Genomic DNA, 27,413 nt, shown 5'->3' on the forward strand with positions numbered 1-27,413 from the left:
AAAGGGGTTTGTGGGAGCTTGAGGTGCTTCACGGATGTCTGGGGGGGCACCTTCCGCGTGCACGAGAACTAAAATTCTCGCTTGAAGGTTGAACACGTGCAGAACAGCAGCTAGGCTTGAGGGCCGGCTACAGAAACTCGCTCGTGGCTCAGAGTACGTGCAGGATTCTCCAAAGACTTCTCGAAACTATCTGACTTCTTCGTTTTAGGCAGCAGCCCTCGTTTCACGGGCCGGCTTCATATCCCGGGACCTTCCTTCTTGTTCTCCCTCTGCAGGTGGAGCAGAACTGGGCAACGCTACAGGGGGGCGAGATGACCATCCAGACGACGCAGGCATCAGAGGCCACGCAGGCAGTGGCATCGTTAGCAGAAGCAGCAGTGGCAGCATCTCAGGAGATGCAGCAAGGAGCAACTGTTACCATGGCACTCAACAGGTACGGGGGAGAGAGGAAGGCTAGAGGCCTTGCACGCAGGTGCTGTCTTCTAGGTTTTCACTCTAACAGTAAAAAGTCACGGTCTGCAGTCCCATTGAGGCTTTTTTGTAGCAAATTCCTAGTTCCACCTGCACACAGGAGCCTGCAGGATAGTTTTCAGTTTCCACCCTAACAGTAGGAGCACAGCGACGTGGAAATTTCCTGCAAGAGGAAACGGTAGGTGGTAACCGAACCCCCCGAGTGGGTTGGGTTCAGCAAGGGTCTGGTTACAGGACTGAGCTTGCTCATAAGAGTCCTAACGTGCTGACGGTGCCTCCTGGTGCGCTGGTCTGCGCATCCATCAGGATTAGTCGCGGCTCCTTGCTAAAAGGCTGAATTTCCCAGTGGTGTGCGGCCTCGCGCTCTCGTCAGAAAGCAGGAGGTTGTGCTCAGCGTACCAACGGGTAAAGTCGGCAAAGCTGAGTTCTCTGCAGGCCCGTGCAGCAGGAAGCAGTGTTTTTGCTCAGCTCTGGGGAGGTTTTTAAGCTTCGCTTCATGTTCTGAAGAACTGGAAGTGGCTGGGGCCCACCAACTGCGTCCCGAGGGAGCAGGACAGGACGTGGCATCAGCCCCAGTAGCGCGGGAGGTGTGGGCAAAACGTTTTCCTCGTCCAAATCAGCATTCTGGAGTAAAGGCTGTTAGAGTAAAGGCTGGGCAGCCGTGGCTTGGGTCAAGACACAAGCCCACGGCTCTGGTGGTTGGGGAAGAGCTCCAAGAGCATGCTGTGTGGGGATCACAAATCACTAAAGCAGCCACCTCGATCCCGGGGTCCATCACCAGCTTGCTTCCAAATCGCTGTTGGAACTGAACTGCAAAAAGTCCAGCCTGCCTGGAATCTGGCTTGCGGGATCTGTATCCTGCACGTTTCTAGGTGATACATTTCTATGTATTTTTGAGAAATTTTTCAGAAACCAGTGTGCTTCCAATTTCATTTCGTCCCATTGCTACTGGTTCTGGCTCCTAAGGTCGCAACGAGCAGTTCCCTTTCCTGCATTGAAGAAGTTCTGGGCGACTAGCCCCCCGAAACCTTCCACGTGGAACAGCTGCTCTCTTTTATTTGCCACAAAACACTGCTGTGGGTCTTTCCCCTACCTGTAGGAAGATCTCAGCCAGTCCTTGGGAGCTAACGGCTCTCCCAGCTCTGGAAACTCGACGTTTAATTTAGCTGAAGGCTGCTACCTTCGACTCTGCTGCCAGGGAGCAAAGCAGTCTCGTAGTCCATGCCGAGCAGTGCACCTGCAAACAGCACGTTGGGACGGGTGGAACCTCTGCCAGGTTCGAGGATGGGAGGTATGGGGCCTCCCAGTAAAGGGGGACGCAGTGGAGGCGGTTAATTCATTGATTGGAACTAACGAGCGTTTGTGGAGCACGCTGTAGCGGGGCGCAGCTTTTATGCTGCGTGGTCGTCGTCGTTTTCAGGGGTGCAGCCTGAATGAATGATGAAAATGCCAAATTGTCCTTGCAAGTGGCTTCAAGTAAGTGTATGCTGGGGGTGTGCAGGTTTGCGGGGTGTGCAGGTTTGCTCCTGTTGTAGTTGGCCTCCCTGCACTCTGCCCCCGCGTAGCTGCGGGTTCAGGAGAGAGATTAGCCAAAAGGGACAGGGAGGCAGAACAAGAAAATATTCTGGCTTGGTATCAGCTTTTAAGAGCTGCCCTGAGTGACAGAGGGGCTATTTAGAAATGAAATGATGCCCTGGGTAGCTAATATTTATCCAAGGGGTCTGGGGGGCGTTTGAGCAGTTGTTGGAGGATGCTCGCAGCACTCCTACTGCACAACGAAATGGCAGATAGAAAATATCGTCTCAATCCCTGCCAAATGATCCACACGTGGAGAAATACCTCCTGCAGAGACCCAGCGAGGAACTGTTGGTTAGCAGTTACCACTCAGCAAGCTCCAGAACCCCCGCTGAGCAGGCACTGTCAGAAGAGAAAGTTGAATATTAGGAATTAGAGGGAAGGGCACAGAGAGCAAGGCAGGATTAGGCCACTGTACTAACCCCTGGCACGTCCACATCTTGAGTAATGTGAGAAATGGTCTCCCACGCCCCTCAAACGACGTCTTACGTTTAGAAAAAGTCTGGAAAAGGACAGGACTGATCAGAGAGCCAGGAAGAGCCCTTCCACAGCGAGTGGACTCCGTCTCTTCAGCTTGGAAACGAGATTGCTGCAAGTCTGTGAAGTCACGAGGACAGTGGAAAGGGAACTGTTATTTTCCATTTCTTGCACCGTCAGAGGCACGGGCTGCCCGGCAAGACGGAGGGAGGAGGTTTGGGACTACCAGAACGCAACCTTTTTATTCACACGTCATCTAATGAAACGTGGGCCTCGTTGTCACAGGATGTCGGGGAAGCAAAAAAAAAAAATGTAAATGGGTTTCAAAGGGGATTAGAAAAATCAAACCTGATGGTCCAGATGCGGTCTCTGCTGTAGGAAATCAATACGCTGCCGACTGTCGGAAGCGGAGAGGGTGCAGGAAGGGAAGGATCATACGGGCTCCTTCCTAAATACCTGATCCTGGCTGTTCTCACAGCGGGGCTGCTGCATTAGAAGGGCCTTTGGTCTGACCTCAGTCGCGCGAGGAAATTTAAGCATGCCGTGCTTGGCTCCCCATCACTCATTAGAAAGAATAATTAAACCACTTGGCTGGGGAGAGGCACTCTGTCTGCTCTAAATAGGGAGCTGCTGATGTGATCCTGGCCACGGCAGACCTCTGGGCCTTCTGCTGCACGATTCAGCGGGCTGAATCGGTAGCGGGAGGTGGGGTTGGAAAGTCTGGAGAGACCTGGAGGCAAAAGAATGAGGTTTGTACTGGAAGCCAGAGGCAGGAAGGAGCCACGTGGTGTTATAACTTGGATCGGCCAAAAGCTTTTAGTGAAGTCGCGGGCAAAAGGATGTTGAAGAAGGCACGGACGTTCTAAGAGAGATGCAAGCTGAAAAAAAAGGCAGCGAAATCAGCTTATTCCCGTGTATTCCTCCTCCGCCGTAGATTTTCCCATTCTGGGTAACTTCACCTGGCCCTGGTGAGAATCCCTCCTTGCTCCGTGTGTTCTCTTGATATCAGTGCCTAGTTAAACGGGTCCCACTGGAGCAGGGCTGTGTGGCGGCCTTCCTAACCCTCCCCTTCCCTTTTCTGTGCCCCCAGCGAAGCAGCAGCCCACGCGGTCGCCACGCTTGCTGAAGCCACTCTCCAAGGTGGAGGACAGATCGTCCTGTCTGGTGAAACCGCGGCGGCAGTAGGAGCGCTTACCGGAGTCCAAGATGCCAATGGTAAGGCTGCCGGAAAGATTTTGCTTTCTGTTTTATTTATTTATTTATTTATTTATTTATTGTCCTCGCTCTCGGGTAGGTTTTTTTTTCTTTTCCTCTCCGCTTGAAATGTCAAGTTTTCCCCGGTAAAATAGCTCTGCCTCCCTTCGGGTTGACTTAAAAGGCCCAGAGGGCAAAATGAGAGCGCTGACTTCGTTTGCTGCCCTGGTGCCGGGGGCTCTGCTGTCCTCCTCCTCCTGCCAGCTTGCTCTTCAGCCCTAGTTTTACGGGGACGGGTTGCTCCCCGCTCCGTCCCTGTACGCTGCCCAGGGCCCAGACTTGGCTGGCGCCGCCAGTCAGTGCCACGATAAACTTGACTCCCGAGCGCTTCGCTGTGGGGTGGCAGAGAGTATGAGCAACGTTTTATGACCCACCCGTTTCCTTCCTTCCTTCCCTAGATGTTTTATGGTTTACTTTTATCCCTTTCTGCTTGGCGGCTGCTCTTGGACCACCGTTGCTTTTCCGCTCGGTCGTCGGCAGCCAGCCTCCGCGTGCCGCCTTCCGCCTCGTTTCCCATCTTGCCACGGCGCAGCCAGTGGCGTAGTTCGGGGGATTTTCTGTCGAGCTTCTCGCTCGGCGGCTCTTTGCCAGCTCGGGGGGCTTTCGTGTTCAGACCGAGCGGGTGGTGAATAAATACAACAGCAAGTTTGTGGAAACTGGCTCGGGATGATCCTGGAACGCGCTGGTGTGCCTGGTTCATCCGCCGCCTCCCGTCCCGCCGTGTCTGTCTGGTGCCTTTACCACGCTTCCCATTTTAAGGGGTGAAACTCGCTGGTTATTTGACGGAATAGAAGGAAAGGCATCAAAATAAGCCCAGAAAGGGTGAGGACTGTGAAGTTGTGTTTTCTTTTTTTAAAAAAAATAAGTTATTTGGGTTGTAATTGTCAAAGGGGGAAAATGCGTGCGCAGCCCGGGGGCGGACCGCTGAGTTCTTGCCTTGTTGCCCTGCATTTCAAGCAGAAATCCTCCTCGGCCAGCCATCAGGTTCCACTCCCATCACAATCCTCGTCTCGTAGGGAATGCGCTCGTCCGAAAACGTCAGCCCCTGGGGGAGAGGAGGGAAGAGGGGCTTCACTCGGGGTGCTGTGCTTGGCGCCTCTTGCGGTGCGGTCAGCCAGCCTGAAGAGGGAGCAGAAATGAAATACCAACCCCGGCCTCGGCGCTGGGATGAGGATGAGCAGGGGGATGAGCAGCCGTGTGTTGTGTTTCACGTCTCTATTTCCCTGCCCGCCGGGCGGGAGGGGGACGAGCAGCGCTTATCGAAGGGAGAACCTGGCCCTGGATGCTCAAAACCAGCAAGAGCAGATCGGTAGAAGCGCCGTAGTGTCCTTCAGCAGATCTGCAGCCCGGCTCCTTCTGCTCGCCTTCCAAAATGCTTTCACGCTCTGGATTCCTCAACACCTCCCACCCTTCCAGGCCCTGAGTCACTCCGCCTCGCTTGCCCAGCTTGCGTTAAAGCGATATTAATGCTGTTTGGTTTTTTTTTCCCCTCCTTTTTTTTTTTCCTAACAGCGGAGCTGGAAATCAGCTGGGATTTAGAGTGCATTAAGGGGAGTGCCGGCGGCGTTTTCCTCCCTGCACAGCCTCACCCGCAGCCCCTCTCGCCTTGCTTCCACCCTTTGATTCGCTCTAATCTCCGGCGGCATTAAGGGGAAGGGCTCGGGCAGCCCTTGGAAGTGCCGTGCCGGTCGCTTTCTTACGTAACCGGCTCATTTATCTCCCCCGGGGACGGAGGAGATGCGGGTATCCAGCCCTGCTGGCTCTAGCCGGGGCTGGAGAGCGGATGGATTTTCGGCGTTGGCGCTGTCGCCGAGGATTCGCTCTGCCTCTTTCGTGCCCCGGGGGCGAGGGCGAGCATCGTCCTGGGCGCTCGGTCCAGGCAGCGGGGACGAAATGCTTGGCGTGCTGGGAGGAGAGGACACGGAGGTGATTTGGGCACCCCGAAGTGGCTCCTGGAGCCACGATGGAATTAACCAGCAAATCCCCTGCTCGCCGCTGCTTACGAAGTCTTAACTTGCCAATGTTTTCAATAAATGCTTCTCTCTAGGAGAAAACCTTCCCTCTAGGAGAGAAACGACCTTCCGTGGGTTGTTCCTGAGGGATTCCGATCCCTTACCCCTGCAGTTTTCCCTGGGAGGGACATCAATCTGTCCCTGTTTTATCAGTAGGGAAACTGAGACAGTAGTCGAATGAATTTGCTCGAGGCCAGGGAAGGTGTCTCAGTTCTTGATGGCAGCCACCAGATGTAATTACTCTCTTTTTTTTGGTTTTATCTTGATAAAATACTGGCACAGTAACAATTAACTGACCCCGGAGAATCAGGCGGGCTAAAAAGAGGCAAATTCTGCTTCTTTTTTTTTTGTATTTTGCATTTTTTTTTTTTGCCTCTCAGAGGCTGGAACTAAACTCAGCGTTGCAGGGAGCCCGGCAGCGGGGCTCAACTGCGAAAGGGCCGTGGGTCACCTCGTGATCGGGTGCATCTCCAGCGAGGGGAAATGAGATCTCCCGGCCCCAACGCCGCGTCCGACGAGCTGAAGTGCTTTGTGGCTTCCTCGCTGCTCGGGAGCATCTGCTCCGAGCCGGGATGCCGCAACCGCTGACCCCGCGGTCAGATGTTTCGGTCTGAAATGCCCGGCATGCAAGTCAGATTTCGAGCAGGTGAAGGGGATCCTGGCAGCACACGTTTGTGGGGCTGCCTGCGACGTGGAAAATGCTGCGGGAAGAGGAAGCTGCGCTCCCCGGGGTTGCTTTTGGTGTCAGCTCCGTGCGCCGAGCCCTGGAGGGGAGAGGTGGCGGTGCCGGCCTGCGGGCTGGGCCTCGCTTCCGCGTCCTCGTGCTGCGGCCTTTTGTTCGACATCGATCCGAGCGGGGCCTGAAAGCTGCCGTGGCTACAGGCTTCCTGACGTCGTGCTTAAATATTGATGAAGCCTGCGGCTGCGCGGGGCTGGAGCAGCGCCTGAGTACGGCACGCGACGCGCAGGGCGGGCTCCCGGCCCCGAGGAGGCTGCTTCGGTGTCCTGCGGAGCCCGGGGTTGTTGGGTTTGCGTTGTTGGATTTTCGGAGAGCTGCGTTGAAGACGAGGGGGGCTCCAAGCTCCAGCTGCAGCGAGTTTTGCCCTCCTCCGTCCCTCCGGCCGTCAGAACAAACTCAGGAAGGACCAAAGGAGACGCGCCGGGAGTGAGCCAGGATTACCGAGCCGTGATGGAAGCACGGGGAGAGCGTGAGGGCTCTGACGTGAGCAGGGGGATTAGCAGGCTCCGTGCTTCTGCGAGCAGAGGTGAGGCCGTGCAGGGCCGCATCCTGCAGGCTAGCGCGGGACCGACGGTCCTGTGGGGTTGTTTAGGATGAGGGGGCCCCCGTTGCACCAGAGCTGCCCCACTTCTTGGCGATTTCCACACCAGGGGTGCTTTAACAGCTGCAAGGCTGCCCAGCTGCCCGCACGAAATCGAGGAGGTGTGGGTGGAAACCCGCCTCCACCCTCGGTGCAGATGGGAAACGCGCGGCTGCCGGCCCCGGGCAGGCTCGGGGTGAGCTGTTCCCAGGTGAAAGCACAGCCAGGAGGGGAAGGCGGGAGCCGGGGTCCTGTCCCTGAACATCTTGTGGTTCCTCAAGAGCGTGAGAGCGAAGGGAGCCACCAAGGGCAAAGCCAGGAGCCGCCTGTTCTTGGTTTTGGTCGCCTCGGGGCAGGGAGGTGCAGCGCCCTGATCCCTGGTGTTTTTTTTTTTTTATATGAGAAAAGGGGAAAGGCAGGGGCTGGAGGCTGACCTGCTGCGATTCTCAGGCGTCTTTAAATAATAAATTCCCCCGTTAGATGTTCTTTTGAAGGAAGATGGATCCGAACGAGTCGCTAACAGCTCGGCAAATTGCCCATGAGCTCCCTCCCGTCCAGGCAGGCAAGAAGTGGAGCTTTTTGTGTAGCACCTTCCTGGTAGGAAAATACATGTATTTATTTTTTAATGAGTGCTGCCCCGAAACGGGCACGGTTTAATCACCGTCCGAAGGAGAAGCGGGGAATTTAATTTCTGCAGACGCGTGTCGCCAGGCAGGGCGGGAGAGGGGACGACGGCAGCCAGCAAGGAGAGCTCCAGGGAGGAGGAGAGGTGTTTCCCAGAGGACAAATCACTGGGCATCATGGATGAATTCTTGCCAACGGCGGGGCCGCGATGAATGCTGAGCAGAACAGGCTGGCACAAGCATCGGCTCAGCCAAGTTCATTCCGTGGCGAGCACACGGAGCTCCCTGCCGCTGCCCGGGATGCTCGGCGGCAGCTCCGTCACCTCCACGCCTCTTCCCTTTCTGTGTCAACGCCGGGGGAATCCCAGCGTGGCTGCCGAGGAATACACAGCCTTGGGGTTGGGGAACACGGGCCACAGCTTCGATGCCAGCGCTGCCGCTCGGCGTTTCCCCAGCACCACGGAGGGGGTGAAGGATTTGCAGGACGCTGGGCCACCAAAGCTGCTGCTGCGTTGGCACCGCGCCTCAGCAGCCAAGCGCTGCCCGCTCGCTCTGGGGCAGCTCTCCTTGCTTGAAGCCCCTCGTGGTGCTTCTCCTTTTCTCCTGCGGCCCTGCCCTCCTCCTGGGCACGATTTGGATTTGTCTGCCCCCCAACCGGGGCTAAGAACAGCGGCTCCGGCAGCTCCCTCTCGCGCTGTCGGACGCCAGGTTTTCCCTCCGCACCTACAAACCGGGCGCCACCTGCACCAGCGGTTCTCTCACCCCCGGCACAGGCTCGGAGCCAGCTTTGCCCAGGCCCCGGGCTGCTCCCAGCCCCAAGAATTTGGCCGAGAGCAGGAGGCGGATGCCCCCCGAGGGCTGGCTTTAGGGCTTCCCTGCTCCTTGTGACCTCGGGAAGCCCCTTGCCTGGCACCCCAGACGGTATTTCTGGGTGCGCTTCGTCTTTTCAGGCAGGGAGCCTCACAAACTCATTTGGTTTCCGTGGGAGAAGACATTTTTACAAGATGAGCACTACAGGTCTCTGTGCAAAGAGCTGTCGGGAGCGCCAGGGAGAGCCTTTTGCTCCTAGCTTTTTTGGGGTTCCTTTTGCTGGTTTTTGTGCGCGTTCCTTTTCTGTGCCCACGTCTCACGTGACGCTTACAGGCTGCTTTTTTTTTTTTTTAGCTCTGAAACATGCCCTCGAGCTTGCAAAGAGAGAAGGCAGCATCCCGGGGAGACACCAGGAGCTCCTCAGGTGTCTGTTGACACTTGCCTTTGCTCCTCTGCCTTTCTGTGAGCCAGGAAGGGGAAACCAGGGGCAGGGAGTCGCAGCCGGGTCCCTTGCTGCTTGATCATTCCCAGCGTTTCTTGGCGTCCTGCTGCTTTCGGCGAGTTCCCATCCAGTCAGCGAGCCGTGCCCCGTCTGACCTTATCCTGGGGCTTCGTGGTGACCTTACAGCATCTCCAGCGCCTCCCCGCTTCCCCTCCCCTGGTGAGCTCTGACATCCCTTCCTCTTAGCAGGCAGTTGAGCCTTACGGGCTCCCCAGCTGTCACGGCCGCCGCTGGCCTGCTTTAAGCACAGGCCATTTACCTTCCACGTGTCCTGAATTAGGAGAAATGGACAGGAGGGGCTGGGCCTGTTTAAAAATTAAAGCTGATTACGAGGCATTAGCGTTACGTTTAAAGAAATAGGCGGCAGCCCTCCTCTCTCAGCGCAGTTGCAATATGTTCCCTTTTGTTCTGGGCTGGGAGGGGAAATGGGGCCGGTATCGACTCCGGGCTGAGCAGGGTTGTTGTGAATCCGAAAAGTGGAGCTGTTTGATGCCTGCTGAAATACTGGGAGCAATTCTGCTACCTGGTGCACGTCACAGAGAGCTTAAGTTCTCTTAAGATCTTGAATTTCTCTCGGAAAATGCAGATCCGGTGACGCTGTGCTCCTTGATCTGTCCCCTGAATGGATGCGCTTGGAAGGCTCGTTTCTGGGGGACCCCGAGCACTTTAATCTGGGGGACCCCGAGCGCTTTAATCTGGGGGACCCCGAGCTCTTTAATTTGGGGGACCTCAAGCTCTTTAATCTGGGAGACCCTGAGCTCTTTAATCTGGGAGACCCTGAGCTCTTTAATCTGGGGGACCCCAAGCACTTTAATTTGGGGGACCCCGAGCGCTTTAATTTGGGGGACCCCGAGCGCTTTAATTTGGGGGACCCCGAGCGCTTTAATTTGGGGGACCCCGAGCGCTTTAATTTGGGGGACCCCGAGCGCTTTAGGACCAAACCGCAGAAATCCTGGGTCAGGAGGCAGCAAGTTGGGACGAATCCTTTTTTTTTCCCCCACTTTTTCCTTCGTAAAGGCTGCGCTCTGCGGAGGCAAGTGGCTTTTGAGGAATATTGGGTCTGAGACCTCAAGGGCTGAGGGACGTGGTTGCTCCGTGCACGGAAGGATGGGAAGACTTGGGCTTGGCTGCGGCAGAGCACGGATGGGAGCAGCAGCCAGGGCTCTGGTCCTCCTCCTGGAGGTTCGTCTCAAAGGGGCACGGCTCTCCTGCCGCTCTCCTGCGGCAGCGGCCCCGTTTCTTCCTCCCGTAGGGTTTTTGCCTTCCCAGTTTCCCGTGGCTGAGCTCCCCGCGCTCGTTCGCCCTCCATCACAAAGAGCAACCGGGTTGGGAACGCTCTGAACCAACGCGCTGCTCGTCTAGAAAATTTGAGGCTGACTGATGAGCCTCTTTATTAGGTGCGTCTGTAGGATATTTATCCACGCCCCGTGCCTTCGTCTCGCAGCCCCGCAGCAATTCACGTGGCTTCAGGAAGAGCAGAATGTGCACGGAGCAGAGGCCAGGCCCTGGGGCAGCCGGAGCGACGGGGGTGCCGTGTAATCGTATTTCCTGGAGCTTGCTTTCCTCTTCGGTGACCAGCGACAGGACCCGAGGAATGGGGTCAAGCTGCGACAGGGGAGGCTCAGGCTGGACATCAGGAAGGGGTTCTTCACCGAGAGGGTGGTCGGGCACTGAAACAGGCTCCCCAGGGACGTAGTCACGGCACCAAGGCTGTCGGAGTTTAAGAAGCGCTTGGGCTGTGCTCTCAGTCATACGGTCTGAATTTCGGGGTAGACCTGGGTGGTGCCAGGAGTTGGACTCGGTGATCTTATGGGTCCCTCCCAGCTCAGGATATTCTCTGATTCTGGGATTCTTTGGTTTCTTGGCGAGGCTTTTTACTCGACTTTACCGTTGCCAGTTGTTTCAGCTGATGCTGACAAGTCCCCAGTGGCTTGGTGGTGTTGACTTGGGATATCTGGGGGTGGTTTTTTGGTTATCTGGGGGTGGTTTTTTGGATATCTGTGGGTTTTTTTTTGGATATCTGGGGGTGGCTTTTGGATATCTGGGGGTGTTTTTTGGATATCTGGGGGTGTTTTGTGACCACCTTTGCTCGCAGGGAAGGTGCCTTCCCCCTGCCTGCTGCGTAACGTGGTGGCGTTGGGCAGCTCCAAATCACTCCGCCTTCACTTGGCCAAGGTGAACGCATGATTGAAAAGTGTTACGGGATCTTTTTCGAGGGTATTTTTTCCTGATGGTAGATTGTAGGGTTTTCCCCCTTATGTGTATGCATCCTGGCTGTAAGACGTGGGTATTTAAGAACTTTGGACCTAAAACGGTTTGGTTGCAGTGCGGCTTTTGGGGGTACCTGCGAGAGATGGAGATCCTAAATCCTCTGACAAGCTTTTATCTAAAAGAGGTGAGGTTGTATGCGTGTAGGAAAGGAAGGGCAGTCGGTGTATTTAGCATATATATGTTAAATATATGGGAAGCAAAGGGACGGGGGTGTTGGTGTGGTGTCTTTGAGTGGATCTCAGTAGTGCTGCTGCCCTTTTTCCAGGCGTCCCCCTCCTCGTGCCTAACCCTGACCCCGAGCAGAGGCTTGCTTGGCACAGCAGGACCTGCAGGGCTCCTTCCTGGGGCTCCTGCCCCCTTCACAAGCAGGGCAGGGGCACCAGCGAGGGGACCGCAGGCTGCTTCCCCCCGCAGGTGATCCAAACCCCTAAGAATTAAATGAGGTGGGTGCTAAGTTAAGCTGAGATCTAAACCAGCCCGTGCTTGCTGCTCCCTGCTCAGTGCTTCCACGATGTGGAATAAAACGAATACTATTAACATCTGTTAACAAAGTGACAACATCAGTTGAATAAATACCAATTTATTCAAATATGTGCTGTGTGGCAGCCCCCTTCCCCAGCTTTTGGGGTCCTGTGAGATTTGGGTATCACAGCCCATCCCCGGAAGGTTTTCCATCAACTTGTTTCCAAGAACAAGGCTTACGAGGAGCGGCTGAGGGAGCTGGGACTGTTCAGCCTGGAGAAGAGGAGGCTCAGGGGCGACCTTATTGCACTCCCCAGGTCCCTGAAGGGAGGCTGTAGCGAGGTGGGGGTTGGTCTGTTCTCCCACGGGCCTGGGGACAGGACGAGGGGGAATGGGCTCAAGTTGCGCCAGGGGAGGTTTAGGTTGGGTATGAGGAAGAACTTCTTTCCTGAACGGGTTGTTGGGCACTGGAATAGGCTGCCCAGGGAAGGGGTTGGGTCCCCATCCCTGGAGGTCTTTACAAGACGTTTAGATGTAGAGCTCAGGGCTATGGTTTAGTGGAGGACTTGTTAGTGTTAGGTCAGAGGTTGGACTCGGTGATCTTGGAGGCCTCTTCCACCCTAGACAATTCTGTGATTCTGTGATCTCCCCTGGGGAGGAGACGACCAAGTGCTGCCTCGCTTCCCTCTGCTTGCACGATGCCAGGGCGCAGCCCTCTGCTTGTTCTCCTGCCACCCCAAAAGGAGAGGTCCCAGCCCACCTTCCCCGGTGGCAGAGAGACTTGGAGTTGAGCTGGAGCAGAGCCAGACTTGTGCCACTTGTGCCACTCGTCCCCATCCACGTGGTGAGGGGTGAGCACCAACATCCCCGGCGTTGTCTGCGGTCCCGTTGCCATTTTTCTCCCCGCGCCATCCCGCTCCTGCCCCTCGCACCGCTCAGGGGCTCGGGGAATCGCAAGCGCAGCCTGCGATTACGCTGCAGCAGGGCAGATGGAGGGGGGTTTCTAATCCCCCTGCGCCCTCACGGCACGGAGCCGGGCTGCAATCTGCTGTTTCATGGCAGCGGGGTGCAGTCCTCGCCTTCCTAGCGGGTACCCTCGTGGCCACGAGCTGGGCTGGATCGAAAAACCCTCTCCTGCTGTACCGGGAGAGCTTTGGAAAATGAGGGCTGGACGGATGGAGGCTCCTCTGACCCCGGGGCAGGCATCAGCTCCCGGCTCTTAATGGCCAGCCCAGGGTGCAACCTGATCCAAATGGGAAGCTGGCTGAAATCCCAGCAAGCTGTCGGAGCTGCGACAGGCATCCGATGAAACGAGACGGGGGTTTGTGAACCTCCCCCCTGCCGGGCACCCCACTGGAAGGAGAGGCACTGCCGCGAGCTGGGGCTTCCCCAAGCGCAGCTCCCGAGTGCAGCGAGGCAGGGTCTGTGTGTTGGTGAAGCTAATCAGCTCGTGTATGAGACCAAATTCCTTCCCTGCAGAGCTGCTCAGCCTCCTGCCCGGGCTCCGATTCAGACCGCGGGTTCCCCACGTGCAGAGCCCAGCTGACTGCGGTTTGCTCGGCCTTAAAAAGCTCTCTGCCCCTCTTTGGAAACGGCCTCAGCTGCTTTCTTAGCAGAGGCTGACCTCTTGAGTTCCCGGATTGCTTTTTTTCTGAGCACGTCTAGAGAATGATGTTGTGGCTGGACGTCTTCTCTCCGCCGGACCCCTAACAGGGGCTGATTTTCAAGCCTAAAAGCACAACCCCATCTGTCCTGTGCCTCTGGGGCATAGTAAAGAGCCCCGTCCTGCGAGCACTAAGCACGTGAGCGATCTCGCAAAATGCTTTCCTTGCCCACCAGCCCTGCCCGTGGCAGGATGATGAAGATGGCAGGCTTTAATTCATTTTCCCAGGAGGCTGAAACAGACCCGCAGACTTCTGTTTCTCCAACCGAAACCCGTTCCTCTTCGTTGGCCCCGGGGTTCAGCGGCTAGAGTTAGCTGTAGATTTGAAGAGGACATTTCTTGCTGCTTCCTTTGGAGTTTTAGGTTTGGAGGGGACGTTTCTTGCTGCTTCCTTTGGAGTTTTAGGTTTGGAGGGGACGTTTCTTGCCCCTTCCTTTGGAGTTTTGGGTTTGGAGGGGACGTTTCTTGCTGCTTCCTTTGAAGAAGGATCGATTCATTCATGCTTTGAGGCATCAGCAGCTTGTGCGAGAGCACAGGGGGAGATGCACCTCCACCTTGGCACCCCTTTACTGGTGACACTCGGGTGGCTTTGTCCAAAAGGTTGGTGACGTGCGTTTGTGTTTGCCAGAGGAAGGGAAGGTAAAGCCATCACTGCACGCACCTCCCAGCCCTCCAGTACCTCGACTGCAGCCTGGCAAGCAGCACGACGCCCAGATCCGGGGATACCCCCGCTCTCCCCTTTCCCGGGATGAGTCCTAACGATGGCCCGGGCGGAGGGCTGGGAGGTAAAACCCATTTCTCCTTGCCCTCCGGCCAGAAGGGATCGCCTTTCTCCCCGCCGGGAAGTAAATCACCGCCGCGGTAGAGGGCGGCGTGTCTGTCCCCGGAGGCCCCTGTCTCCCAGTGACCTTCTCAGCTCACGAAGACAGCTTGGCTTTGCTGTAAAGCAGCTCATGTGACAGCGGTAATCCGCAGCCAGGAACCAGCTGTGAGGGAAGATTGCAGGGGAATCGCCCTATTTTCCTGCGCCGCACACCCCGGCGGGCCGGCACACGAGACCCGGGGTGGTGGCTTCTGCTTGCTGCTTCCCGGGGGAGGCGGCCGTTTCCTCGGCTGTCCCTCGTCACCCTCGGGTCCCTCGGCAGGTTTGGAGCCACCACCAGACACACTTTCCAGGCCACGAGTGCCCGCGTGCTTCCGTGAGTCGATGCGAAGCTGCTCGAGTTCCTGGAAGAAGAAAGGTTTCCTCTGAATCTTCTCCTGGTTTCCTCTGAATCTTTTCCAACAAACAGAGGTGGTGTTTTTAAGTCAGAATTTGAGTTGTTCCTCCCAGTCCCACCTTGTATCCTTAACCTATTCCCTAAAGCATCCAACCTCTCCTCTGCTCTCCGATGGCTCACCTGGGCCCCTCTCTGCTGCGCTGCGCAAGGCTGGTGGCCTGACTTCTTGCCACCTGCCCTCCGAAAATTAAAAGTATGCCCTGGAGGAGTTGGAGGCTCTAAAAATGAAGAGGCTGAGGAGAGCACGAGCTTCGAGCTGGCTTAAAATTATTCATGGTGCTATTTGCTGCTGTTCGCAGATCGTAGTGAGCTCTCACTCCGTCTGGGTTTGCCTCCTTATTGCCCCAGATCCTGAACTTCCTCCTCCCTGCTTTCTCCCACGATTTTCACCTTCAAAACCTGCAGCGTGTCCAAAGAGGAGTTCAGCGAGCGGCGGCTGGTGCTCACAAGCTGGCTGCCAGCTTGAAGCAGGCGTTCTCGGACTGAGAGCCAGGCTCGAGCAGCCGGAGGTTCCCAGGCAGCGGCAGGCGTAAGCCGCCAGCCCTTTGCCTCGATTTCCCCCCAGGAGGGAGGTGCCTTTGATCAGGTAGGGAGCGTTTTGCCTCGTACCCGTGTCATCCCTTGGTTTCTCCACCGGCTCCGCCAGAAACCTCTTGGTTTGAGCGTGTTTGTGGCATCGATAAGTTGTCCACCAGGACGCGGCCCGAGACAATCCCTCGTGTCGTGTAAGCTCCGAAGCAGCCTTCAGAAACGGCCATCTGTTCCCGCTGCCCTCCGACAGATTCGAACGAGAGACCTAGCAGTGAAAGGCCCTCTGCTATTCCCCCGAGCCGCCTGGTCTCTTCCCTTCCACCCCTTCCCTTCAAAATAAAAAAGTGGGGGAAAAAAGAAAAAAAAGCTTTGTACTCCCAGGCATTAGGGGACTCCAACTGGCGCGCGCGCTGCGTTTACACGGAGGATGTGTAGCGAACGGGAGCGGGGATTATACTGCTGCCGTAAATAGAGCGTGCCCGACCCCTTTGAAATCGCGGGGATCAGCAGCCGAGCCGTGTTTGTCTGCAGTTCCGCAGCAGCCGCGGCTCTCGCCCTACGTTGTCGTGTCCTCAGCCCAACCTTGGAGGTCCTAGGGCTGGTTTTACTGGGGGCAGCCCAAGTCACGCTTCCAAATAGGAGCTCAGTGGTCAGAGGTTTGGAGGCCCGCTGCAAGTCAACGCGACTTGGGCTTGGCCGTGCTTTATGGCTTGGCCACGCTTTAGGACTTGGCCACGTTTTAGGATTTTGCCATATTTTAGGCTTTCTCCTTCTTTGCTGCGGGCAGAGAGCTGCCTTCTTGCTTCTGTTCTGCACGACCCCCACGGTCTGAGCCCCGGCAAGCGCGACGCTGCTCTGAACCACCCCAGCAGATGCAAAGCAGAAAGGATTCTCTGGCCGCCCCTCTCTGCTCTCGTGGAGCTTTTCGACCTGCCCCGTCATGCCCCTGCGAGCGGGGAGGGACGGACGGGCTCTTGCACAAGCGGCCGCTCGATTTTTCTCATGGATTTTGCGCGTGCCGGCCCTCCTTTTTGTGCCACGTGTCTCCCCCTTGCAGGCTGCTGTGCGCCCGGGCTGAGCCCTGCAGGGACAGAACACCCGCACGACTCCTGGCTGATTCCAAACGAATTTGTTCTTCTTCTCCCTGCAGACGTTGTCGCCTTCTCTCGGCGTGCACAGGGGCGAGCTGCCTTCCCGACACGCAGCCCGCGCGGCTCGGGCTGTGCCCGCCTGCACAAATGTGCCTTCAGCCACCAGGCCAGAGCCCGAGCTTGCTTTTTATTTTTAAATCAGCAGCTGTGCAGAGCTTAAAAGCGAGGAATCTGCCAGAGGCAGTAGCATACCAAGAATAAATGCTCTCGGGCGGGAGAGGTAGGAACCCATCCCACCTGCCGCGCGGTCCGGGCAGTGGGAGACAGCGGCGTGTGTGCGTGCAAAAAGGAATGTGGACTGTAAAAACTTGCTCCTTACACGATGTGTCCCACGTCGGAGTGGTGTATTGGCCGTGATTTATTGCTCACCTTGCTGAGGGTGGGCCGGGGCAGGGCACAGGGGGAGGGGACCCCGTGCCCAACGGGTGCCTCGTCCTGTAACGGAGCGGGGCTGCGGGCTCCGCACGCCGCTGCACCAAGGGGTGTGCTAGGTTGTAGCAGGGCTGCTGCTGTAGCTAGACGTGAAGGGGATGCTTTGAAGAAGCGAAAATAGGATGCTTAAGCTGTGTCCAAGCCTTTTTTCCCCGAGGAAAAAAGAAGTGTGCTTCCCTCCTTGTAGCTAGCGTAAGGTAAGGCTCCAGCGGAGATGCGAGACTTGGCACAAAGGCAAAGCTCTGAACGCCTTCCCGAGGAGTTGGTGCCCTCCCAAAGCTGCACGCCTCACCTGACCGCGTGTTCACGTCAGCTCTGGGGCTACGGGCACCGTCTCCCCCAGCACGGAGGGAGGTGTCCGAGCCCGGCGGTTGCTGCGGGGCTGGACGCAGCGCTGGAGGAGAGCGCCCATCATTTCGGGCCCTCTCCTCGGCCATGAATGTGCGCTCTGTTGTGGCGGCGAGGCTCCCGCTGAACAAGTCAGCGAAATGCTGGGAAAATGTTTTTTGGATGAAGCCAGGGCCTATCTGGTTACGGATCGCCTTACCGCCAGAACAATAGCTGCTTTATATCCCCGTGTGCTAAACGCTCTGTCGTATATGCTAATGTCCGTGTTCACGTGTGATCTATCGTGCAGCCTACCAGCTTGTGAAACTCATTTAGATCCACGTCTCAGGTAGCCTTAAAAATACATCCAGCTCTTCCAATGAGGCCGTGCGCCTGGGCTCCCGTGAACTTTCTAGCCTCGTGCTCTGGGGATGCATAGAAATGCCACTTTGGCAGCCACTTCTGCTTCTCGTTCATTCCTCATCCCTCGCTACGCGGGGAATAGGAGGTGGCCCTGGCTCCTCCGAGATGGATTTTTACTCCTCTCTGCCCCGTGCAGCCGGTTCTCGTCAGGCCTCTCTGGCCCAATGAAGCCATCCATCTAAAGGTTCGCGAACCGCAGCGCAAAATAGCTGGGGGTACCAGCGCCCTGCCTCCCACCTCCGTGCCCAACGCTCTGCATAGAGGCAGAAACACTCGAGTCACTGAGCCTAGTGGTGGGGCCGCGCTCATACGTGGCCACTGAACAAAACGAAGGGCACGAGCGCTTTCTCTTCTAGTCCACCCGTTAAGCAAAAGGTTCTATTCCCCATGAATGCCCGAATTGCCCCACCTAATGCCCCCCCCGTGACTGTAGCATTTGGCCTGTGTTCAGCCTTTTACACTTGCATTTTATTGTCAGGCATCCTAGCAGCAGACTGTTCAGGTTGCAAGTGGAGCCTAGCAGAGAGTTTATCAGGTGAGTGGCTTTTTGTGGTGGTAGTTTGGAATAACGGGATTTAGCTGTCGTTGGCATTGCCACCTTACTCCTTTAGGTTCCTGACACTGTGGTGTTTCTTGGGGGTGAAAGGGCTGTACCTATCTCTCTCTCTCTTTCCTGTTTTCCACCCCCCTCCTTTCACACTTCTAAGGGGCAGACGTCAAACGTTGGAGATTTGTATTTATATTTGGAGATTTGTATTTATATTGGAGCATCTCGGGGCTGTTTCCCCCGCTGCTCTGGGCTGGACCCTGTCCTGGCTGCGGGGTTAATGCCTTGCAGCCCGGTCCCGTTAGCCTCACGCAAGCCGAGCTCTCTTCTGAGTGTTCCTTAAGCAAAGAACGAGCGAGGAGGCCAGAGCTGGGCTCAGCGTGCAGTTTAATAACCCCCAAGCACCGGGGTAACGGCTGGGGCCTGGGGGGGGTGTTGTGATCTTTGGATTTGTTAAATTCATCTTTTTAAAGGTCACGAACACACCGCGGGCTTAAAGCAACGGCAGAAAGGGAAGAAAACCCCACAGCTACGCCTTCGACGCCCGTCGGTTTTAAGAAATGATGGGCTAAAAGTAGCAGAAACCCGAGTAAAGACGTAGGTTGTCTCCCACAGCAGAGGGAGGTAGACACAAGAGCTCGTGCGTGCGCATCCCTGGACGCTGTGCTGGCCCAAGGACTGTGGGCACGCCTGTCCTTTATCACGCAGCTCATCCTTGCACTCTTATTTGATTGGCAAGGATGCCCGGGGTGTTATTTCTGCGGAAACTCCGCCAAATAATGATGTTCCATTAGAAGATGGGATATTTTAGTACCTCAGAAAGAAACTTTCAATTCATATCACTCCTAAAACAAACTTCAGTCATTCAAGGTCACGTAATAACAACGTTTTATCGCTTTAGATGGTTCTCTGCCTTCATTCTCACAGCAGTCTTTAATAAAACCATACAGAAAATATGGAATCCTCAAGGATTTAAGGACAAGAATCACCCTCGATACACAATCCTTCCTCTGGAAGAGAGCACGTGGATGTTAGTATCGCAGCAGGCAGCTCAGTAAAGTATCGATGGCAAAATACAACAGGGAGCCCCTCACAGGGGATTGCCCAGAAACGTTAAGGTGCTCCACGGCCTGCCTGTCCAACCACCAGGTTAACGCCTGGCGTATCGCATGAGGAACACTTTGAATTCGTTCTGAGGTGTTTCCTGTCTCTAGTTTCCGCCGAGCTTTTGCACCTGTCTGGAAAAGCTCCCCTCCTGTTAACAGAAAGGCTGTGCGAGGGGCAGACCCCGCGGGGGGCAGCCGGTAGGGGTTGCTGTCCTTTCTCTGTTTTTAACTGTGTTTCCTATATACATGACCGACCGTGATAGACCGCTAATCTTATCAGGTGTGCCCTTCACTCCACAGCAAAGCCAGCCGATCAAGGAAGCTTAGAAGGGTTATTCGTTAAGCTTTCGTCTGTGGAGCACGGTAAAAAAAGCTTTCATTGTACAGGTAGACGCATGCATGTTTAGACTTCTCTTCGCGTGTTTGTCACCTTTCCTCCCCACCGGATTGGCTTGGGTTTAGAGTGCCTTGCCCCGGGGACCCGCTGCTGGTGTGGGAAGCCTGGGTAAGAACCAGGCTTGACCAGATCCAGCTTTATTCTGCCTGAGCCGATGTCCGGGTCCTGCCAGCAGCCTGCTCTCGAGCTCTAAAATCACCCTCAGCACGCCGTGGAGGGGAGAGGGAGAGAGGCAGGCTGCCTTCTGTAGGACACAGGGGCTGAAGACACCAAGTCAATCCATCGGGATACCAGGCTGGTGCTTCTTTCCCACTCACCCTTCCTCCCTCCCCCTCTTTTTTTAATGTTTTTAAATGAAAAAGAAAAAAAAAAAAAAAAGGGAGGGGGGGGCGGGAAGCAAAAATGGGAATTTTCAGCTACGTTGAAACGAAGCCGGAACGGAAGGCGCAGCGTTTCCCATTGATCGTTTCCAATGTTTCCAATGTTAAAAATAATTGCCGATTTTTTTCCTTGTGTTGCTATCCTCGCTGTAGATGATTGCAGGTGGAGGACTTCGGGTGTGTCAGGAAAGGGCTGCGAGGACAGAGATGCGTGGTGGTTGTGAAGTGCCGTCGGTGGAGGAGGTGTTTGTCCCCACTGCTCGAAGACTGGGGGTCGTGGCTGTGCCAGGGACGAGTCTGGGTGTCGGGCTGGCTCGCTGGGGCCTCCAGAGGAGATAATTCCGTGGACACAGCTCAGTCCCTGGCTGTATGTCACTTAATAGGTTGGGGACAGATTTTTGTCAATCAGGAGCCTCAGCCCCGGTGTTTTTTGTATCAAAGTATTGTAAAACAAGCAAGCAAAAACTTGAAAAAAAAAAAAAAAAACAAAGAAAAAGCACCAAAAACCCAACCTCATAAACAGAGCAAACAACAACAAAAAGCAAACCCCCAAACAAAACCCCCAAAAGCATCGTAATCCACTTCAGGGCTCTTGACAAGCGAGAGTGGTGTCCTCTAGGTCCTAACTTCAGGATGAGGACCGGGCGTGGGTGTTCTCTTGGACTGTATCTGGAACAATCTGGGAGGTATCAAACTTCAGGTCCCTTGTTAGAGTTTTTTGTTGCGGTTTTGACCCGAAAGGGATGGAAAAGACAGATGATGGCTGACGTTGAGGTACGCTTGAGGTTGGCAAGCAGAATGAGGACAGCGGCTTTTTACAAGTTACCATTTGATGGAACAGTTTTTTGTGTTTGGACGTGAATGGCACAGAGGACGTGTAGGGGTGAGCTGTGACCGTTGCGTGCCTAGGAAGTTCTCCAGGCTTAAATACCTCGGTGGGCTTCTTGTGATTTGTCAGTAAGGCATTTCTGATCCTGGAACCTTCCAACCACCGTCTTGTTGTAGGAGGTGTCTAATTTGAGGTAGGCATTGATCCTCCAGCAAACATTAGGAGCGAGAGGCACGCTTTCAGAGGGCAGTTCATCTTAAAGTAGGTGCCTTTATGAGATGTCTTCTTCCTTCGTCACCACCGAGCACGGTAGGACCCTTTTAAATGCTTGCCTTTGGGTGAAACCCCATCCACGGTGCCACGTCAACACCTTACCGTAAGGAACACGCATTTTGCAAAAGTTTCTTCTCCGTAGTCAGGGATTTCGCAGGGTAACGTGACTTGGGCAGCACTCCTTGTAGCTGGTGCACTTTGTACGTGCTGGAGAGCTGGGCTGGTTTCCTGAAGACACGTGCTCCTGTCTGTTGCCTGTCCTTCCTCCCTCCTGAAGGCCTCTCAAGTTATTCCCCCGGAAGGGAGGTGGTCAGCAGGATGGTTTCTGGAAATCTTGGCAAGCCAATTCCCAGTTGGCTTTGTATGCGTGTCCTTTCTAAAAGCAGCAGCAGGAAAGGTAATAGAGGCCCTGCTGCTCTGCCAGATTGCCAGGAGAAATTTAGATGTGGCTGGAAGAAGGGGTGATCCCCTGGTTGACTAGGAACTGGGTTTACCGTCAAGAAATCCCTCTAGCGCCAACTGATTTGTCCAGTGTGTCCTAGCACTGTCTTAGACTTGCTTGGCTGGTGACCCTCCCATCTGTGGACCATCGCTTCTTTACATCGAGTGGAGCCTTCAAAATCTCGTTCGTTTCACAGGCTGGAAGGGACTTCAAGTGGTTGCTTACGCCAGCCCCGTGCCTGAGCCACCATCAGTCCCAGCTGGCTCTAAAAGCCACCCGGTGCTGTTTCCCCACGCAGATCGATCCGGAGCTTCCCAAACGTATGCTTCATGGTTGGCTTCCTCCCTACCCCCGATACCTACTGCAGCTTTCCATGCTGCTCTTAGAAACTCTTACTCTTTCCTACCGTGGCACAGACGATGGGGTTAGTCTCCTCTTTGCATCGCTTCTGGTGGGTTTGTGGACTGTACTCCGTATACACGCCAAGGCGTGCCCAGTGCTGTTCCAATTTCTCTGTGCTGCCCCCCGAGAGCGAACGTTTCCTTGCTCGGAGATCTCCCCGATCCTCTTCTTTGTCCATCAGCACCTGCAGGCTGCTTAATTCGGCTCATCTACAGGAATTCTTCCATCGTGGCTTCAGACGTTGCCTTCGGCTCTGCACCAAGGGCTGCGGTAAGGGGTACCTGCACTTACGCTCTTTGGCGTCCAAGAGAGCAGGGCAAGGCCTGCCGACTTCTACAGGCACTGCTTGGGATCTGCTTTCTCTGCTCAGTGCCAGCAGATCCCCAGGAGCAGCACTGCGCGCAACCGGCTGTGGCCTTTGGCTTCTGCTGATCCGACGTGGGCTCTGGACTCCGGAAGAAGACGATGTCCCTCCGTTGAGGTCTTGGCATTCGATTGATTCGCCTTGAATTTAGAAACTAAAAGTACTTTGCTCTGCTGGGGGTCTCCAAGGTGATCGCTGGGGTCATTGTGCGTTATGTTTTGCCCCATAAGAGAAATCCCAAGAGCGATACTTCTGTGCTACGTGGTGGCTCCGGAGCCGTGCTCCTCACCGCTCCGTGCCAGGCACCCACGGCAGCGCTTCTTGTGGCGTGGCAGCTCTCAGAACAGCAAACTCACCCCTTAATGGCATGCCTCTCAAAGTCTTCCTTCGCTGCCCTCCCTGAGGGTGTATCGAAAAAAATCTCACCATCTTCTCTTGCCCACCGTGCTGGCATCAGGTAGATCTGTGCTGCAGAGCTGAGTGTCTTCGGACTCGGGTCCCTGGTGCTGGTGCCAAATCAAATGGTTTCTCGGTTTGCCTCTTGCTTCCTCACAGTCCTCCCTTTCCTGAGGCTGTTCCCGCACGTTTGCGGAAGATCAGCCCTGTTGGAGGTGATTCTACAAAGGAAGAGGATTTTGCTGTTCATGAAAGAAGAAGAGGGGACCGCTTCCTTCCCTGAAGGCAGGTTCAGCATGGTGACGGTGGCCGCGTTGCCGTGGCTGGCCCGGAACGGGGCTGGTTCCTGTCTCATCTGGTGAAGAACGGAGCTGGTTCCCGTCCCCTGCCCCCCATCAGACATCCAGAGGCGTTGCACTGAGGCTCCGTGTGGTCCCTGCAGGTCCGCGTTGTCCCCATACAGTCCGTGTCCCTGTTCCAGGCCTGGTGGCGCTGGGGATGTCTCCAGCCCCTGGACTTCGTGGTCTCTTCCTCGTGCTTGCTTTGATCTCAAAGCGTAAGGCTGAGCAGAACTGCCTCTGACCCCAGTCCCCTGAGCATTGGGTGGCCAGGGGCTGCTGAACCTCGATGCCAACTCCCCGGGGCCCTGACTCAGCCCAGCCGCCCGCTTCTCTCCCCCAAACCCTTCCCTGTGCTTTCGTGCAGCCCTTACACCTGCAGTCTGGGGTCGAAGCGGCTGTCCTCGTGCTGCTGCTCACCCTCCCTGCCAGATAAGATGCCTACTGCGTGATTTTTGGCCTTTCAACCCTGTGCTTTCCCCAGACACTGGCGGAGCCTGGTCCTCACCCTTCTCCCCTGAGCTGTGACCCCTGCTGGAGCGCCGTTATCTCCCTGTCACCCCTTGCACTCCCCCAGCTCAAATCCACAGCCGCGGAGATCGCCTGGCCTGGTGTTAGAGTACAACCAGAGCCTTCTCCCAGCCTGGTGTCCCTGATCTCTTCCAGCTCTTGATTTGTGGTGCCCCTCGCAGCCCCCGGGGCCTTCCCACAGCTCTCCATCTCCCCCGGGTGCTGAGCACCCCTGCCCCTCCGCAGCCTTCGGGCTATGCGCTCGCCTCCTCCCTGGCCAGGATCCTGCCCCGGTGAGGGGCAGAGCCCGGCTGCTGGCTGCAGCCCAGCTCCCTGCCTGGATGCGTCCCAGCTGCTCCGAGCCCGCTTCTGGCACCGAGGTGAGGCCAGACCTCGCTGCTCAGCTCCGCACCTCGCTCAGCACCGCTGCTTCCCAAGGGACTTTTTCCAGCAGCACCTCGCCGGCAGGAAATCCCTGCGCAAAGGGGAGGCAGGAGCCCGGCCGCGTCATCCCGGGCGTGTTGGGAGCCCGCTGGCGTTGTGGCCCCGCGCGGTGCATTATTCATCACCTCTCCCCAGGTAGGAGCAGCTCTGGGCCGCGTGCAGGGCCGGCGCGAGCCCTCCTCCGTCGCTCCCCGGGGCTTCCCCCCCCCCTGCACCCAGCACAAGTTGACTTTTTTGGCAGTTAGGTATTTTTCGGGGTCTCCAAGTTGTGTTTTGGTTTTTTTTTTTTTGGCTAATGGATTTCCTCTTTTTAATACAATTGAAAGGGGCTGAAATCCACGCTTTAGATTAACATATGCCAGTTAGATTAGGGCTAATCAGGGCGCGGGGCTGAGCAGATGCAGCGCGGGGCCAATCCTAGACCTGATTACAGCATCTCAGGAGTTTAATCGTCTCTTCCCCCAAGGGCGATCATCTCTGCTTTAATGCACGGCAGACTTTCCAGCCCTCGCCCTCTCCTCCTTTGCTTTGTTACCGCTCCTGCCAGCACGGCCGCTGCGTCAGACGCTGAGGCGATTTGCTTTAATCCCGCGCAGGAAAAAAAAAAAGGGGGGATCTGCGTGGCGCCGTCTCTCGCGGAGACATCCCCGCTCTTACGCTCGCCGTGCCCGAGCCGTGGCCAGCCTTTGCCAAACTCTTGCGTGACACAACTCAGCCTTCCCCAGCAAAGCCCCCTTTGCTTTTTCCATCTCCTCGTCTTTTGGCAGAGCCCCGTTTTCGGCAGCCCGGTCGGGGCCAGCGCGCGTTTGAGCCGTGTAGGGGGACCAGGCTGCTCCCACCATGACCGGTGACCCTCGTCTTTGGGTTGGCCGCGGGGCCCGGGCTCATCTCGGAGAGCTGCAGCAGATTCCCTCGGGTCAGCAGCCCAGCTCGCCCCAAAGGCTTAGCATGGTCGTCGGTCTGGAGCGGGGATTTCGGGTGCATCCCAGGCCACGGCCCCTGCTCTGTGCCAAGAACCCGCTTAAAGCGGGCTGTGCCGCGGTCCTCGGCCGTCTTACTGGAGATTTGCTTCAACGGGGCCGAGCGTCAGCTCTCGTCTCCATGCCTTGCAGCCTAAAACTCTTGTCTGTTAGAAAAACACCCCAAGAACTTCGTGCTTCTGCCTCCGTGACATCCGTAGCTGTCGGCGTTGGACCGTCACCCCAGGAAGGTGACCCGGCGGTGGGGCTGAGCTGCACGACCCCGTAGGCGTCCCCATTTGGAACGGGGCCAGCCCTTTATGCTGGGGGGGGGGGGCTGCGAAACCTCCCCGTCGGCCGAGCCCTCGGAGATCCTGCGAGGTGTCAGAGCAAAGCACGCTGAGCTCCGCCGGGGTCACCCACCCGGGCAGCACGATTAGCTCGTAAGCTTTCCTGTCTGCGCAGCGAGTTACCCGAGGACGCCGCGCCCCGCTCCGCCGCCTCGCCGCATTAAAGCAGTGCCCTTGGCGGGACGCAGCGCCCTGCCTGCCACAGCAGCCCCACGCAGAAGAGACCCTGCTGGCATTTCGGGAAAGCCCGGCTCGGGAGCCTGCTGCCCTGATCCCCCTGGGTTTGGCTTAGGGTTTCGTTTCCCCCTGCCTGGGCTGGAAGCTGTGGTTTCAGGGGAAGGATCTGGGGACCCCCTAGAAGCCTTTTTTGTCCCAAAAGACGTGGAAAGTTGCAGGAATGTCCTACGCAGGTGCCCTCAATCACGCTTTGAGAAGCCCCCTCCCGTCCGGGGACCGCGTTGGACGCAGGCAGATGAAGCCTGGTGCCACCCCCGTGTTCTCTTGCCAGCCCGTAGGGTTTGTTACTCCGAAACGCCGCGAGATCCCTTCCCCTGCCTGCCACCCAGGTGGATCTCGCAGCACCGGCGCTGCTGCCTGCGGGTGTTTTCTACCTCTTTGACTCACGCGCATCGCAATACCCTCAGGGGCTCCTTTTCCGTTGTCACCCCGGCTGCTACCAACCAACCCCTCACGTTCACCACGGCAGCGCTTTCCTCCGGGAACGTGCCCAAAGCTTTGCGGGCTCAGCGAGGCTCCAGCTTCGAGCCCTGTCTGGGGCTGAGCCACCCTTAAGAAAACGTTTCCTACGTGCTGGACCCAGCTCGTGGGTGGGGAAGGGCCGAGAGGCTCCGTTGCCTTTCCCCCATCTGTCGTGTCGTGCATTTGTGTGCGGTGGGAGCCCGCAGCCACGTGCAGCGGAGACAGGAGGACGGGGATGGGACAGGGGGCGAGGCGGAGGCGAGTGGGTTTGGAGGGGCTGAGATGGTTTGGAGAGGTTGGGAGCCCTGCCTGGGCACCGGGTGATGCTGGTGGGGTCCTTCTCTTGTGTCGGGAAGGTGTTTGAGTCCTTCCTGGTGGTACAGGAGATGGAAGAGCTTCCCCCTCGGCGCATTTCTTCTTTCTTTCCCCTTTAATGTTTTGTGGCTCCCCGCTGCTCTGTGCCACCTCCTCCTGCCCGGACAGCCCCACGGGCTGGGCTGCTGCCCCCAAACCCCGGCCAGCTCGTCCCCGTATGCCTGATCCTCTGCTCCCAGCGTGCTGGAGGCATCACTGGGGCTTCTCCGGTGCGTTGGGGAGGGCTGAGCTCGACCACCCGGGAGCTCTGAGCGGTTACATGAGCGTGACCCCGTGGGGGTCGTGTGCTGTTGGGGTGGGAGCCTCAACGTCTTCCCCAGCTGCCGGCTGCCCCTGAGAACCGAAGGCCCATGAGCCCCTCGGTGCCTCCCCCGCAGCCCCAAACCCCTTTTTGGGGACCGCACCGAGCCACGCGCCCGCGCCACCCTCATCCCTCGGGAGGGGAAAACCACGCTCGGGGAGCCGACGTAAACACGCCTCACGACCCCGTTTCTCCTTATTTTTGTCTCCGCAGGCCTCGTCCAGATCCCCGTCAGCATGTACCAGACCGTGGTGACCAGCCTGGCCCAGGGCAACGGCCCCGTGCAGGTCGCGATGGCTCCCGTGACCACGCGGATAGCGGACAGTGCCGTCACCATGGACGGGCAGGCGGTGGAAGTGGTGACCTTGGAACAGTGACGGGTGCCCGCAGCGGGATCGTGGTGGTGAATTTTCCCCCGTCTCTTACGCGAATGAATTTTAATTATTAATTTTTATTTTTTTTTTTTTTTAAAAAACGCCTCTCCAGAGATGAAATCAGGTGGCATCGCGTCTCCCAGCTTTGGAAAGCAAAAGGTTTTTGTTAACCTTTTTTTTTGTTTTTTAAAAGGAAAAAAAAAAAAGAAAAACATAGCAGAGGATGTGTGTAAAGTGCATTTTTATAGCGCCACTCATCTCCTAGGAGCGAGCGGCCAAATTCCGACGGGACTTTCATTAAAAAGGAAAAAAAAAAAAGCAGCCCCTTAGCCCCTTTTCCCCCA

The 27,413-nt window shown here is 56.5% G+C and overlaps 1 protein-coding gene across 1 annotated transcript; it reads left to right on the forward strand.

Moving 5' to 3' along the window:
• The first annotated feature begins 249 nt into the window (after positions 1 to 249).
• Positions 250 to 27,391, forward strand: LOC118160179 (nuclear respiratory factor 1-like). The gene is made up of 5 exons (XM_035314713.1): positions 250 to 433; positions 3,614 to 3,738; positions 18,062 to 18,118; positions 19,537 to 19,599; positions 26,909 to 27,391. Exons 1-5 carry the CDS (start codon positions 312 to 314, stop codon positions 27,070 to 27,072), a joined length of 531 nt encoding a protein of 176 aa, XP_035170604.1. The 5' UTR covers positions 250 to 311; the 3' UTR covers positions 27,073 to 27,391.
• Positions 27,392 to 27,413: the final 22 nt, after the last annotated feature.

This window comes from Oxyura jamaicensis, unplaced genomic scaffold (assembly GCF_011077185.1).
Source record: "Oxyura jamaicensis isolate SHBP4307 breed ruddy duck unplaced genomic scaffold, BPBGC_Ojam_1.0 oxyUn_random_OJ106540, whole genome shotgun sequence".
NCBI lineage: Eukaryota > Metazoa > Chordata > Aves > Anseriformes > Anatidae > Oxyura > Oxyura jamaicensis.